The sequence below is a fragment of the Centropristis striata genome, chromosome 5 (genome assembly GCF_030273125.1).
Source record: "Centropristis striata isolate RG_2023a ecotype Rhode Island chromosome 5, C.striata_1.0, whole genome shotgun sequence".
In the NCBI taxonomy this organism is placed as follows: Eukaryota; Metazoa; Chordata; class Actinopteri; order Perciformes; family Serranidae; genus Centropristis; species Centropristis striata.
Genome location: NC_081521.1, coordinates 31,305,247 through 31,321,785, shown reverse-complemented (window position 1 = coordinate 31,321,785; position 16,539 = coordinate 31,305,247). Strand labels below are relative to the sequence as shown.

The following is a 16,539-nucleotide window of genomic DNA, read 5'->3' as shown; positions in this document are numbered from 1 at the left end:
GCGGTTATCAAAGTTACGAAATTGTTGAGCACCTGAAGGCAGCATGACTCCATAAATAATTATCGGTGCAGGTGGGAGGGACAGCATGTGTAAATATATAAAAGTATCTATTACTATTTAACTTGAAATTCTTAGTTAGCCTTTAAAAATTGGTGAGCTATTTGAGCTTAGAAAGTAAAGATGATATTGAAAAAAAATGAGGTTTTTGTTTTTGTATCCCTATTTTCAACATTATGATAGGCCTAGTAAGTTTTTAGTTCACAAAGTAACAATTACAAAATATGAAGTAAAACGTATGACTTATTTAGTAAGCATTCTAAGGCAAACAATTTTTAGACAGTAAGGAGTTAGACTTTTGACTTGCCAAGTTAAATAGTTGAGGTTACATTTTATTTTGTTGGCTCTGACTTTCTTTCTTTCTTTTTCAGCTTCCAGTTTAGAACTCTCTTGGGTATGGTAACATCCTGTAACTGCAGTTTAGGTTATTGAAGGTAACAAACTTAATTTTTAAACAGGCACAATAATTTAAAAATAAATAAATAGTGATAATAATAATTGTATGGGCCCATTTATATACCTGCATAGGTGAGAACGGAATCACATTTCCAAGACATGTAATTTAGCCACATTTATTTTATATATATATATATATATATAATGGCATTGAAAAGTTATTCAAATCAAACATTAAGTAGAATTTAATCTTAGTCCAAATACTACAAATCACTAGATCAAAAGTTCTGTTATTGGGAAAATATCGCCATCTAAAGGACTGTCCTAACATTGGCATGGGGGATGCTTCTACTACTACTATGCAATTCTTTAAATAAGTTTTACATACTTGAGTAACTTTTGAGTCCTTTTGTTGACCTAGTATTCCATTCAGAGTATTATAGACCACATTTGTTTGGCACGTAGGGAATCCTTGATTTGCCATTAGAGCATCCCAAACTAGTATGGCAGATTTGTCAGCAGCACATTCATTCTGTGAACTCTACTGCAACATAATATAACCAAAACAGGTTTCAAGGTTAGTAATGATGCTGACACCAAATTCATACCTGACCTATGTTATATAACTCAAAAATAGCAACATAAGACCTTTTTTTGCCAAGGTGACAGGAGTGAAAATGAGTTGTCATCAACATTTGGAAGGATGATATATATATATATATATATATATATATATATATATATATATATATATATATATTCAATTTCTTGTTCATTTTAATGCCTGGTACAACTAATGGTACATTTGTTTGGACTAATATAATGATAACAACAAAAATAGCTCATGAGTTTAATTTAAGAGCTGATATCTAGCCATTTTCCATGGTTTTCTTGATAATAACCAAAATCATCATCAGAAAACCATGGAAAATGGCGAGATCAGCCCTTAAAACGTGATGAAGTGCCCTCTAAAGTGCCCCTTCAGTGAACAAATGTGATAAAGTACCCCTTTTGCACGCTGGTGCCACACCCCATACAGCAGGTGCCCTATTGTTAATATAGGCTCTCTCCCTCACCGGCTCTGCCCCTCAAACATCTTGAGTCCGCCAGTGCCCTGCAGCCACTTTGGGCTGAGCCCCAGCGCCCATACATCAGGTTGGCCTACATATTAATGCTCCTGACATTATTAACTCGTTTTAAACCCTTTGTTAGCTGCAGCTCCTTGATACTGAACGAGTATGCTGGAGTGGGAGGAGGGGTGGTGGATGCGCGCACTCTCCACTTCACCTGTTCTCCACAAGAGGCGCGTGTCGCGTCAGTCGCAGATCCGCTTCAGACACCGCACACCTCAGACTGAAACACTCCGCAGACTTGTCTCATTACATTGAATAATAGCGACGAGCCATCATGGTAAGTGCTTTTTAAAAAAATACCATTTATAGCATTTTTTCCTGGATTGTGCTTTGATTGCAGTCCAACCGATAATAAAATGGAAGATGGAGGAAAATAGGTCACGTATGACATTTCTCCAGCGTTACATTTAGGATCTCGCTATATTCTGCAGCCTGCTATGAAAATAAATTGTTTTGTCGTCATTATTTTGCTGTCAATCAATTAAAGAATGAGGTTTTCGTATGCATTCCTTCACGACCAACGCCTAATCGTCTTACCACATAATTCTTCTAAATCAGCTTAGATACCATTGCTGACCACTGCTTTTACACCGACGTACCAGTTTGTGCCATGATGTTCTGGCCATTTTATATAACAACGTTAATGTGAATATCAACTCAGTGCTCCTCTTTCTGAAGATGTTTTTTTGTGACATGTTAAATCCCTTTATTTGTTTGTTTTGTTTCATATTAAACCTTAATAGCCTAGACTAGGGGGAAAATCTAAAATTAAAGGAAATATGAATGAAAAGGGGCATATAATTTAAGTGATAATTTGTTTTTTATTTTAAAGACAGCCCTCAGCATCGTGTGTGACCCAGATAAACCTGTCCCTACAGTAATCCTACCCGCAGCATACAGTCTTATGTCGCAGTAGAAAATGCATGTGCTCCTGTAAAATAAATGAGAGACTGATGCTCAGTCAGACATGATATCATACATAATTGTCGGGCGGAACAATGGAAGCTCCCATGCAAGGAGAGGATAATTAATTGAAGAGGTTCGTGCTGATCTGCAGCATCCATTTTCAGGTTCTGGAGGGAAAAAAACAAGCCCAACCCATTTTAATTAGCAGCAGTGATTGTGCTTTATTCCGTCAGCACTGTTAGATTCTTTAATCCAATCTTCTTTCTCCACACCCCAGCGTGAGTGTATCTCCATCCACGTCGGTCAGGCAGGCGTCCAGATTGGCAATGCCTGCTGGGAGCTTTACTGCCTTGAACATGGGATCCAGCCGGACGGACAGATGCCCAGTGACAAAGCCATTGGAGGAGGAGACGATTCTTTCAACACCTTCTTCAGTGAGACTGGGGCAGGAAAACACGTCCCCAGGGCTGTTTTTGTTGACCTGGAGCCCACTGTCATCGGTAAACTAAAATATCTATTCAATATATTAAATAAAATATCAAAGTTGTGTCTTGATTTCTAGTCAAACCCTTAATTATTTTTTCTGATTGATTCTTGTCCTTAGATGAGGTGCGCACTGGGACCTATCGCCAGCTCTTCCACCCAGAGCAGCTGATCACTGGCAAGGAGGATGCTGCCAACAACTACGCCCGTGGACACTACACCATCGGCAAAGAGATCATCGACCTGGTGCTGGACAGGATCCGCAAACTGGTGGGTAACCTGATATCAGGAGGGATTTATTGCTAATTTTGGTGCAAAAATTAAATATTTTTAAATATTTGTCTCCCTCTCTGTCCTCAGGCTGACCAGTGCACTGGTCTTCAGGGCTTCCTGGTCTTCCACAGCTTCGGAGGTGGCACCGGCTCTGGTTTCACCTCCCTGCTGATGGAGCGTCTGTCTGTCGACTACGGCAAGAAATCCAAGCTGGAGTTCTCCATCTACCCAGCTCCCCAGGTGTCCACCGCTGTGGTGGAGCCCTACAACTCCATCCTGACCACCCACACCACCCTGGAGCACTCTGACTGTGCCTTCATGGTAGATAACGAGGCCATCTACGATATCTGCCGTAGGAACCTCGATATCGAGCGTCCCACTTACACCAACCTGAACAGGCTGATCAGTCAGATCGTGTCCTCCATCACTGCCTCCCTTCGTTTCGATGGTGCCCTCAATGTTGATCTGACAGAGTTCCAGACCAACTTGGTGCCATATCCCCGTATCCACTTCCCCCTGGCCACCTATGCCCCCGTCATCTCTGCTGAGAAGGCTTACCATGAGCAGCTCTCAGTGTCAGAAATCACCAACGCCTGCTTTGAACCAGCCAATCAGATGGTGAAATGTGACCCTCGCCACGGCAAATACATGGCCTGTTGCCTTTTGTATCGTGGTGATGTGGTGCCCAAAGATGTGAATGCTGCCATTGCCACCATCAAGACCAAGCGCTCCATCCAGTTTGTGGACTGGTGCCCCACTGGTTTCAAGGTTGGCATCAACTACCAGCCGCCCACCGTAGTTCCTGGTGGAGACCTGGCCAAGGTCCAGAGGGCCGTGTGCATGCTGAGCAACACCACTGCCATTGCAGAGGCCTGGGCTCGGCTTGACCACAAGTTTGACCTGATGTACGCCAAGCGTGCTTTTGTTCACTGGTATGTTGGTGAGGGTATGGAGGAGGGAGAGTTCTCTGAGGCCAGAGAGGACATGGCCGCTCTGGAGAAGGATTATGAGGAGGTTGGAGTCGACTCTATTGAGGGTGAGGGAGAGGAGGAGGGAGAGGAATATTAAAAGGTACATAAAAGCACAACTGAAAAGCACATGTTAAACAGCAAACAAATGGCTACATTTGTTCTTAAGCACATTCCAAACAGAAATGTTTGTCCTTGTATTCATTACCAGCTTGGATATTTTATGAGTAGAAGTCATTAAAATGCCAAGTTGGCTCTGTCCTAAATAAAGTTGTTTGTGTGTTATTTATTGAACCTTATTTTTACTAAAGGTTTTTGTTAATACTCAAGGATTTACTTTTGGTTGCAGGTAAGTTCTCTTTCATAAGTTTTATCTGCAGCAAAGAACACTGTGTATGTCAAATTTTAACTTGAAAAATGAGATAAGAGGAAGGAAAATATAAGAAGAATGATTTGCACAAACCTTTTTAGATGGACACTTTTATTCTGAAACAGCAGAAAAATCTACAAATATGTAAAATATTTATCACCATCTTTAGTATGAAAACTTACACACTCAAATTCTTGTATCATTTACTGTCCACATGATTATAATATTATATTAAATATGCCTGTCATGATGCCAAAATTGTAGGCTTAGTGTGACTAGTTCTACTAAGAGATCATAATATGATGGGCCAAATCACTCTTCAAATAAAATATTTCATATAATATAATATATTAGGTATTATAGATCAGTTGGCAGCAACGATCACCAGTAAGCCATAATAATGGCCCTAAGCAAGTGCAAACAGACATAAAGTGCAACTCTAGAAAACAAAATCACATCCTTGCAGTCGGTCAATAATCTGCATGATCAACCACCATCACTGTGATAAATACGTAGTAACATGTTGAGATTATTTTTTTCATGCAGTAAATTATGCAGAATGGGTGAATAAAGTGACTGTTTGGCTCACAACCTTACTCAGACACCTCACTAGGTTTTAGCTGACAGTTTGATGGACAAACTAGCTGTCTAACGGTTGTATGTTACCTGAGAATATGTAAAATGTAATGTCCCTTCATCCAGTAGGGTGTGACAAGTACAATATGCACTTTTATCTTAATGTGAATTAACAGCTTTGGCCTTCACCTTTATCTGTTCTAAACTTCTACATTTTACAGACAACCACAAGGATTGTAGCGTGGGATCTTTCCAATGAAATATCTCAAAAGTGCATCAGAGCTTGTGAAAGAAAATATCCTCTCATAACAGAAATACCCGCAGCCATTGGTACATTTCTGGGCCAATTTAGTTGTTTTGTTGCTGACAAAATTCATTTGAGAGAATCTTATCAAATATACTACAAAGATCTTTTTCCTCCAACAGTAGCCTCAAAAGTCCTCAAAAGTCACAAGACCTGATGCATAAAGGGGTACTAGTAGCAGAGACTGTGAGGATACATTGTGGGAAATTCGGATCAGGAATTCCAGTAGCAATAGATAACACTAGTTTAGGGGTGAATTACACCATTTGATAATTCATAATAACTGCTGAAACACACTTACAGTAAGAGTGCAGGTTTAAAGGAAAACTGAAAACCAAAGCAAGTTTTAACCCAAGGCTACCAGTCTATCCATGTCAATGACTCTTAAGCTATGTGTCTGATTGAGTGAGAGTAAATCTATGCTGACAGAACGCAGGCCTGACGCTGCTCTCGCCCGTATAAGAGGAAGCCCACAGCAGTGCGCAGGTCTTCCAGGTCCAGGTTAGACAGGAAGCTCCTCTGAAGCTCCGCCTCCACCGTGTTTCCTCTGGGTCCACTACAGCCCTTCAGAAGAACCACAGCAGACTGGCACAGCAGCCAATCAGCCAGTTTCTTCATGCCAACGCTGTCCTGGTTGGACAGGGCCTTCCGTCCCCAGAGGCTAAGATGTAGCATGTTAGCTGCCACACGGGCACTGGGGCGCTGAGAATAAAAATAACGATTGGTGAGCATCCAATGGCAGATAGACACAATAAGAGACTAGCTAGTGAACATAGTGGAGCAGTTAACTGCATAAGAGCCAGGAGTTGGTGCAGACCAAAAACAGAGCTAAAGGAGAGTGAAGATTGGACCTAAATATATCAAGTGGAAAGAAACATGACTCCAAAGTCTTGTTGTTGATGTTTAGAGTATGTTTCTATATCTTTATCTATCTACCTATCAAGTTAATGCAAGCACTGCTCAATATCTGCTAGATGTGTAAATAAGCAACACAGCAAGCTTATAATCCAACATGAATCAAACATGAATGTGTGAATGCATGATGTAAAATCTTACAAAACCATGACACTGCTATAATTAAGACATTATAAAAATAATGCCAATAATGTAATTTTAACAAATGTCAAGGACCTGATTAACTAGCACGAAATATCCTAAGAAATCCTTCAAAAACCCTGCTATACCTTGCTTGGGTTCCTCCTGAGGAGCAATCGGATCACTAGCTGAACATCAGCTGGAGCACTGGAGGGCAGAAGAGGAAGCTGCTTCTCTTGGTAACTCCTGCTCTCTAGTCCCACTCCTCGATAGAATGGGTTACGCTCGCCGAATATCTCATAGGAGATGGCACCCACTGCCCAGGCATCCGCCTTGCTGTAGTCAATCACCACACCGCATCCTGGAACTGCAGTGGCCACCTTTGGGCAGACGCATAATTGAAATGATAGTGATTAATTAAATACATTAAATATATTATAATGAAATGAATAAAATTAATTTTGTGTTTTTTTTAAGAAAAGTAACAATATGGTTACTATAATGATTTTTTTTAACATTACAAGCAATTGTATAGTATATATGTACCTTTGCATAGTCATATCAATGTAAAATCCACATTTTTAACATTTTTAATGTTTCAATCCAGCTCAAAAATTCATTATCAGCTGCCTAATCACTCATTGGTTAAATGTTCCCCTCTAAAATTGGTATCTGAATGAGCAGCTCTGCTTTTTTATAAGCATTTGAACAAGTTAGAGTTGTAAACGGATCAATAAGAGACGGCTCAGCAACTGTTGGCCATTCTTCTTTTACTTAACAGCAATAAAGAGCTACTTAAGTTACCTCAGGGGCCATTAGGGAGGCATTCCCTCCTCTGTTGACCCACATGCTGTTGAAGGGCAGCCGCAGAGTAGAGTCACTCTGGGCCAGGCAGCAGCCGAAGTCGGTAATCACTAAACGAGGGCAACCATCTGCACAAAAGAAAAAATCAATAGCAATTTAAACAATGATCTAATGGAATCAAATCCCTGACTTGTTTACTGACTGAGTCTATCTCTGACCTGAGTCGAACTCCAACAGCACATTATCTGATTTGAGATCCCTGTGAGCAACACCCTGCCTGCACAGGTGGTCGACTCCCTCAAGGAGCTGCAGCACCATCAGAGAGCCCTGCCTGCGGCTTGGTTCCGACATTTCCAAGTACTGTCGCAGCGTGCCGGGGTACCTATTGCACAGGAAGAAGACAGGATGTTAGTCCGTCTTAACTGGATAGCTTCAGTATTCTCATTCACACTTTGATACTATTTATTAGGGGTGTGACGAGATCTCGTGCCACGAGATTTCGCGAGATTAAACTCAACGATATTTCTCGTTGCGTTAAAAATCAGTCTCGCGAGATTTGTGAGCTATCCAAACTTCTATTTGTGACCTGTGGGGGCAGTAAAAGGAAAAGAAGAAGAGGAGGAGAAGGAGGGGAAGCAGCAAGCAGCCAGAATGACATCACAGGAGACAGCGGCTCGTTAAGAAGAGTAAGAACGAATCGTAGCGGCACAGTCCTCCTGCAGCAGTCTCTTACAGCTGCAGAGCCTGCAAATTGCTAACAGGCTAACAGTTAGCTCTGTAGCAGTACAGTGTGTATGTGCTGCTGCTGCAGGAGGTGTTCACTTAGCGTTCTCTGTTTGTTTACAACAAGCACCGGACACTGTGCGACACGATGCCTGTTAATTCAAGATCGCTCTGTTTTGATCAGCGGAGATGCTGTGAATAATCAGCCATGCTGCTCTGTTTTGATCAGCTGCTGATGTTGTGCACAGTTAGCGAAGGCGTCCAGTTGCTTCTCCCGTGTTTAATCCATTGCTTATGTGATCACGGTCGAAACTGTCGCTAAGCGATTACACGACTGGACTTGTAATGGAGACTCGCAGGGTGAGCGGACATTTGAGAGGGCGTGGCCTGAGACTTTCCCGGTGGCCACTCTTCCCCCTAAAGGAAACACGGCTTATACTGTTTGCACTTGAAAAAAAGAGAGAAATATTTAATTGTATTTATTTATTTTAACTTTCATAAATTTAGTTTTAGTTTGAATTTGTGGAAGAAGAAGTTTATTAAAAGGTCATGCTTACATCGTGCATGTAAAGAGTTATAATAAAACATTTCAAAATGCATGTGCAACTCGGTTAAATAAAAGTCTGTTGGTCCAGTCATATATTGTGTTATTGTAGTTTTCTTGAACCCAATATCGTGTCTCGTCTCGTCTCATGAGCTGTGTGTATCGTCACACCCCTACCATTTATGCATTTTCAACAAAAGTCAAGTATTGACATAAAGGTTTTCTATTTTAGTGATGGGGTCATTTAACATGCATTTTTTATGAAAAACAAGTGAATTATTCTCATTGAACCATGATCTGCGAGAGGTAAAGAACACCATTGCACTAAATATTGTTTGAAGTAGTTAGTTATGGAGTTATTAATAAAATATAAACAATGTTCATTGGGATTTTTTTAGTTTATGACACTTTTGGATAATTAAGCATGCCCCAGGTCAAATTGACCCATGAACATTATTGTTGTTCCTGAAAAATGAACATAACAGGAGGGTTAATGCTGTATCAGAGAACTGCTAATTCGAATGTCCTTTTGCTTTGAGTTTTGAATTAAAAGCATTCAACTGACAAAACACATAGTGGCTTATACTGTGAAGCAATCTCAGAAAACATAGAAGTTAGCATGGGCTGCTGCTTTTAATCAAAAATGCATCTTCACAGCAACATCTTCCCAAACAAAATGTACTGTAACCTGCTGTTGTGTGGAAAACTACTTGGACTGTGGGCATGGGAAATTAGATCACAACTGCTCATGGCATGATTGACTGGCTTCTTTATTAAATCTGCTGAGTTTATTTGGTTGGTTGTGCTGTAAACAGATACACAAGCTGCTCAACTGCTGTTGCCAACATTAACCCCAGATGACATTTGTTTTTAAATCGTTGTGAGAGGATGAAAGATGGCAGGTCTTACTTCTTCATGACGAGGAAAAGAGTGCGATTGTTGCCCAGACCAGCAGGGTTAAGCCTGGCTGGCAGCACATCTGGATACTCTTCTTGGGCACCTGGTAGCAATGGGACATCTGCTGTGAAAGCCCGGTACACTCTGATCACATTAGGGTGTGCTGACAGTCTTTTGGGCAGGACTCCAAAATGCCTGCATGCAAAGAGATCACAAAAGTCCACAAGCATCATTCCTACAACCTGTTTAGAACTGCACAACCAGTAATGACCTATAAAAGCAGTTAAAGTGTAACACTTACCCATCCAGGGTGATTGCTTCCTTTTCCTGCTTTAAGGCCAGGGGGCCAACAGGAACCAGCTCCTGTGACATGGATTTTAATATTGCTTCGCTTGACGACCCTGCCTGCAAGAAAAAAGACATCAAAATACACCAGTCAGTCCTGATCTTTGACCTGACCTGTTTTATCACACAGGACTTAGAATACCCACCCCAAAGTTCCACATCATCTTGATAGCCATAGGGAAGTTTCTTAGCGAGCAGCATGTCAGAGATCGAGCAGTCTCCCGTTCCTCTTCTTCTTCTCTCAGCTGCACCGGGGAGCACTCACTGTTACTCTCCTTCTGAGGGGCAAACCGAGCTGCCGCCTCGTACACAGCAGCATTGGAGCCTTTCCCAATTGGATTCCCAATAAGATAGTCCTCCAGTTTATATCCAGAGGTGAATGGCTTGAGGGGGCTCTGAAATCGTTTCTTCCTAAACACTGCCTGGAAATTGGGAGAAATATTTTTTAAGATGCAGAAAGGTAGTTGTGTGCGAGGTGAAAATTAACAAATTTTGTCAAGGACAAATACAGGATATCCACACACTGAATTAAAGCTCCTAAATGTTTTGGGAACAAATGTTTTATTAAGCTATTTTTTCCAAAGACCAAATAACCCTTTCTCTTCTTGCTCAAAAAATATTTCTTAAAATAATAACTTGCAGAAAAAATAATGACGTATTATTGTATAGTTGTAGATATGTCAGGTAAGTTACCATAGTGGCTCATCTGGCTGACATTTCTGTACTGTCAAGTGTATTATAATTTGCAAAGTTAACCAAGCCTGCTGGCAATGAATATAAAGACAACATCTTACGTATTAGTAGCAATAGCAGCAGTAAGAGGGAAATAAACAGGATTTATGCAAAACAATAACGCAACCTTGATCTTATATTACGTCTTAATAAAATCCACACTTTTAAAAGAAAAAAGTTGTAAAACTTGCTATACAGCACTGTAAGGATATGTTATTATAAGAAAGGGCTTTGAAATTTGGATTTATGTAAGTACATAAGTATTACCAGAAAAATATATACTAAGTATGCAGAATATTTTGTTATATTACTGTATACACTATATTGTTAGGTTTTTATTACTGATGTGTTGACATGTTAGCAGCATTTTAGTGACAATACTTTAACAGTTCATCTTCTTTGATGGGGTATTTAAATCTATTACAATATTTTCTGTTTTGTATGTCGTCACACTGTTAAAATAATCGCCTAAGTCATTTTTTGTCAATATTGTTTTTTTTTTGCCTAAATCATCTCCTCATGAAGCTGGCCACCTATGGTAAAATCGCCTACATCCTCAGTTGATCAGATCATGTGGTTTTACCCCTTTAAGATGATGGTCTATGTCAAGTGTGTGACTTAAGCAGATTTATTATGCCAAAGTCAAAATAAAATGGGACTTTTTTTAACATGCCTTTGTGACTTAAGCAAGATATGGTAACACTTTACTCTAAGGTGTTTACATAAGAGTGACATGTGGGTGTCAGAAACATGGGATGTGTCATGAACATTAATGACACTTTGAAGTAACATTAATGCTCATGATACTTGTCAGGCTTGTGTGACTCTTAGACACCTCCTTATGTAGACACCTTCAAAATAAAGTGTTACCATATCTTGCTTAAGTCACAAAGGCATGTTAAAAAATTCATTAATTTCTCTTAAGTTACATAATTTACACACAGTGTCATTACTCTGCCAATAGCCATCCTTTGTTACATCCTTTTTGCGTGAAATGATCAATAAATGTCATATGTTACACTTTTGGTGAAGTTTTTTGTGTTTCCTGCAAAACTTGTAAAAATTAGTTAGGCGATTATTTTAACAGGGTGACGATGTACAATCTCAATTAGCAAGTAGTTAGCAACTACGGTTGTCAGGTAAATGTAGTGGAGTATAAGTAGCATGAAATAAAAAGTCACACACAATTGCCCCAAAACTATTTCAGTAAAACAGTGTATCTGTCTGGGGGACCATACCTGGATCTCCTCACATGTCGCCGCACTCTTTCTGTCATCTTCCAGCTGTTGTTCGATGAGTCCCACACCGAGACCGAAAGCCAAAAACACGGCCCTGTTTCGCGGGGACCCACCGCCAAACCTTCTCCGGAAGCCGGCGGACTGAAGCTGGGCTGCCAGGCCGTTCAGAGAGGTGCGGTAATAGCGGTACCGAGACGGCAGGAAAGTCTGAGGCTGAACGGTGCGGACCGACGGGCCCACACGGAAACGGTCAGCTCGGAGCTTTGCTGCGACTCGGCCACCCGATTTGAGGAGACCCAGCTGAAAGACCGACCGGCCCAACTCGAGCCCCCGGCTAATGGCGTGTTTCACAGACATAATTTACCTGGGAAGGTAAGTTAAGCTGTTTATTGAGTCCAGTACGTGAAGCAGTCCTCGGCTATCACAGGCAAGGGCACTGTTATGTATACAAAACAGCTGCTACTGAGCATGCGCGAAAATGACAACCGACCTAATTATCTTCAGAATAAGTTTTTGTTTTCATTTATTTTGGTCTTGCCCTTTCTCAACCAAATTATGGGAAGATATTTGTAACCTGATTTCTTTTTCGATTGAACCTCATTTGTTCCTGTGCTTTGAACATACTGTTTGGTTTCACGGACTTTCCGTTTGCAAAAGAAAACAATACTATATCATCAATTTCATGATACAGTTAGCCAAATGGCATATTCATAAATGTCGTTACGTTAATCAAAAACCTCTCTTTCTTGTCTTTGAAAATGAAACCAAACAATATATTAAGTCTGTTAAGAAATCTACCAACATGAAAGCTATAAAAACTTTGAATTTATGTACACTTTACAATGTTTTTGTATGAAAGCTTGCCTCTGTATTGTTGAAACCCCCTGACTGCGTTTTGATGGTGTATTGTCTTGTATTGCACCATGTTGCGTTAATAAAGTTTCAAAAAAAAGAAGAAAAAAAAAGAATACGTTTTTGTTTATGTTTGTTTGCAAGCTTTATTTAAACAACACTAATATAATTGATGCATATTTTTGTTTCTTCTCATAATTAATCTTTGTACAATCAATTTTGGCTGGGCTGTGTGTTTAGACATATTATTTATATAGTCTCTATGGTTTAGACAGCCAAATTAATCAACTATTGTGCCTCTCAGCAAACATACGACATAGAGAGGTGGGTCAACTTTTGAATTCCAATCAATCCATCAATTCATTCTTCAATTATATACATACTATGAATGATTCTTCGTCAGTTGCTATGTATACATGTAGCGTCACATTGCCTGTAAACAATATCTAACCTGGCATTAAAAAATCTAAACCTTAAGATCCCTGTATTTCTACATAAAACACAGTTTGGTTTTGGTTCATGTGATAGCATAATTTAAGGTTTATTAAAATAGGTTTGACGTATGATTTGGGTGGCCTATACATGATAAAGTTTGGATGATGTATTGAATCAATTTGGTTCAACTTAAAAAAATTTTAAGATATGGCTAGAGGGCATAAGGGCTCTTCCCTGGGCAATTTTATCCTGGATTCTGAACAGCCCTTTATAGCATCCCTTAAAAATGATCAATTATGTAAAGTATGTGTAACTTCTAGTTAAAAGGTTAAAACTTGCACAATCAGTGCATTTTAAATAAAAACCCAAAGCAAAACCAAAAAAGGACAAATACAACCAGACATGCAGTAGCCTGTCAGCATAATATAATAATCATATTTATGCATGAACACATTAATAACTGAACTTTTTTTTTATCACTTTTAGTCAGCAGAAATTATAATTTGCTTGTGATGACCTTTTCTTCCTAAGGGACCTCTTTTGGCCTTTTTGGGCTCACTAGAAAGATTTTTCATCCACTTGTGTTCTTTGAGGCTGTTTTGGAAAGATGTTGTGGATTTAGTGTGTGAGAATCTAATTAATCGTTGTTGTTTTTTGTTGTTGAGATTTCTATAATCATATTTAGCTCTTAGCACATGAGAAACGACTCATCTCTAATGTCTCAGCAGATGTTTTATTCATATATTCAGTGCTGGAAGTGACATTAGGAAAGTATCAACAGTCAGTATACAGCCACTATTTTGGTGTGATGTCTGAAATAATATATCAATAAATAGTGATAACTCAACTTTGGAATTTATTTTAAACATATTGCCTAGCTCTACTGAATAATTCTGTTTTACTGCCATTACTTCTAACAATAACACACACATATTAGAATAATACAATTACAGAATGTATTCCTTAATCTCATTTCTCTATCAGAACAAACATGACAAATTAAAATCAATGAATTAGCATTTTAATATATGACTGATAACCCTGTTTCTTAATAGCATACCCCAAAATTATGAAATGCAATTAAACTAACTGCAAGAAGTTAACAATCAGACATACACACAAAGAAAGTCATGAGTAATGAAAAAGCCCATTGGAAATTATCTGGTGAATCAGCTTTTTGTTTTTGAAAATTAATCTCCAAGCCTATCTGTCATTGTTGATTACATAGTTGATCCAAGGGACGTAGTTCCTCACTTTGGTGTAGACTCCTGGGAAATATGCGTTTGCACAGCTGATACCCCAGGACACAATGCCCTCGAAATAGCCATCGCAGATGAGGGGACCACCGGAGTCCCCCTGTGGACCACCAAGACAAATCTCAGATGATGAACAAACTAAAACACCAACTCAAGTTATACACACGCATGCAGAGCAATCATTAAAAATGGGAATATTAATGTTAGTAGAGATAACATGTGCCACGTGTTAAAAGCTGTAGAATAATGTATATGTTTGGTATATAATGTGCTAATGGGTTATAATAATTTTTGCATTAATGTGTACATTACTTTAATGTTGTAGCTGGTAAATGTGGGGGTAATTTTAAGTATTATTTATACTACCAGGTAGTTTAATGTTTGTATATATATATATATATATATATATATATATATATATATATATATATATATATATATATTAATTAATTCATTGATGTTCATACTAATACTACATGCAACAATTTATGTAACCTATTTAACATGCTAAAATATATTTTCTCCAATGTAAAGTACTTTCAGGAAAACAAACACAAAAACTTGTATAATAATAATAATAATAATAATAATAATAATAATAATTATAATAATAAATGCCAAATAGCAGAAATGTATGTATAGAATGTGTATATATAATATATGTATATGTCTTATTTTTTATATTCTTATTCTGTCTTCTATATCTATGTGTCTGTATCTTGAGCTGCTGTGACAGCTACATTTCCCCACTGTGGGATAAATAAAGTCATATATTAACCTACCTAAAAAATATCATAATAATATCATAATAAAAAAATATGTCATATAAAAACCACCAATATGCAACATAATTAGGTACTAATGAAAGCATTCCTCTATACACAGAAAAAAGAATAACAATTATCTGTACCTGGCAAGAATCTTTGCCACCCATTGGAGATCCAGCACACAGCATGTTTGAAGTGATCCTACCCCAGTAGTAGTAGCGGCAGTAATTGTTTATATTGACATTCACAGAACGAAGCGCCGGAGAGAGGTAGTAACTGTAAATCTGTGTCACACCCCAGCCGCTCACTGTGCACAGATGGTGATGTTGGAGGGGTGGAGTGCTGTCATCAGGCAGTTGAGCTCTCTGGACGTTGGCATTCTCCTTTGCCGGCTCACTCAGCTGTAACACAAACCAAAGTGATGGCAATCCCACTGTTTGTCCTTGTAGAAAAAGATATCAAGATCTCCATGTACCCTATCTTTTATTTCAGCCTGCTACCCGTATGCTTACCTTGATGAGCATGATGTCGTTGTCGAATGACCTATAATCATAGTGGTGGCGATATATCTTTGACACATTAAAATTTTGTTCAAGTCCCTCATCCTTTTTCAGGTTGTGTTCACTTAACACCACCCTCATTAAGCTGCTTCTGGAGACCAAAACAGACACAAGTATTTCAGAAATTACCTTTTCATTGTAAAATACTGTAAAATTATGATTTTACACCTTAGTTTCTCACTGTATATGAACATATTTGACTATTATATATTCTCCAAACATCAGTGGTTGTAACTGTCTAGTGTCAGTACTTACGGTTTCCAGCAGTGGGCAGCAGACACCACCCACTGAGGGTGCACTAAGGTTCCACCACAATAGTGTTTCCCCTTTGTGTCTTGCAGTGATGCTTGATATTTGACAGAGTATGGCTGGACCTCCTGACCCCCAATAATCCTACCTGCAATAGCCACTGTAGACAGTAGGAATAGATGCCAAAGTTATTTATAATCATAAAGCGGCGTTGGAGGCAGTCTTAGGGCCACATCAGCAGTCATTCCTCATTTACATATGTTTCTTGTTTTCACCCTAATTTCTGTAAAAGTCCTCCTCCAAAAATTCTGTGATTGAGAAACTTACGTGATACTGAGAAAGCCAAAAACAACAGCACAGCAGAGCTTCGGAGGGGAGCCATATTTTTAATTATCATCTGTAATACAGAAGAAATATTTTTAGATGCTTCTATACACTGCATATACTGTGCCAATTGCTCTGACAATCCTTAAAAAATCCAATTATGTTTGTGTAAAAATGTAATTAGTGAGATAACATCTCAGGGGTAGACGGGCGGTTGTGGAGAAAAAATAAAATAAAATTTGAGGTCGCTGTTCTGCTGGGTCAGGGGAAGAGAAAAAGTCAGAACGGATCAGAAAACTAAACTAAACAAAT

At 39.0% G+C, this 16,539-nt stretch overlaps 3 protein-coding genes across 3 annotated transcripts; 1 reads left to right on the top strand and 2 right to left on the bottom strand.

Moving 5' to 3' along the window:
• The first annotated feature begins 1,706 nt into the window (after positions 1 to 1,706).
• LOC131971119 (tubulin alpha chain) lies at positions 1,707 to 4,466 on the top strand. The gene is made up of 4 exons (XM_059332425.1): positions 1,707 to 1,863; positions 2,770 to 2,992; positions 3,097 to 3,245; positions 3,336 to 4,466. The coding sequence occupies exons 1-4, from the start codon at positions 1,861 to 1,863 to the stop codon at positions 4,314 to 4,316; spliced, it is 1,356 nt and encodes a 451-aa protein (XP_059188408.1). The 5' UTR covers positions 1,707 to 1,860; the 3' UTR covers positions 4,317 to 4,466.
• Positions 4,300 to 12,260, bottom strand: pink1 (PTEN induced kinase 1). The gene is made up of 8 exons (XM_059332423.1): positions 11,785 to 12,260; positions 9,961 to 10,236; positions 9,771 to 9,874; positions 9,482 to 9,664; positions 7,524 to 7,687; positions 7,306 to 7,433; positions 6,651 to 6,881; positions 4,300 to 6,168 (listed from the first exon to the last, which is right to left on the bottom strand). The coding sequence occupies exons 1-8, from the start codon at positions 12,139 to 12,141 to the stop codon at positions 5,884 to 5,886; spliced, it is 1,728 nt and encodes a 575-aa protein (XP_059188406.1). The 5' UTR covers positions 12,142 to 12,260; the 3' UTR covers positions 4,300 to 5,883.
• A 1,525-nt stretch (positions 12,261 to 13,785) lies between these two features.
• On the bottom strand, positions 13,786 to 16,330 carry LOC131971127 (trypsin-3). Its single transcript, XM_059332436.1, has 5 exons — positions 16,231 to 16,330; positions 15,910 to 16,063; positions 15,607 to 15,745; positions 15,238 to 15,495; positions 13,786 to 14,427 (listed from the first exon to the last, which is right to left on the bottom strand). The coding sequence occupies exons 1-5, from the start codon at positions 16,298 to 16,300 to the stop codon at positions 14,275 to 14,277; spliced, it is 774 nt and encodes a 257-aa protein (XP_059188419.1). The 5' UTR covers positions 16,301 to 16,330; the 3' UTR covers positions 13,786 to 14,274.
• Positions 16,331 to 16,539: the final 209 nt, after the last annotated feature.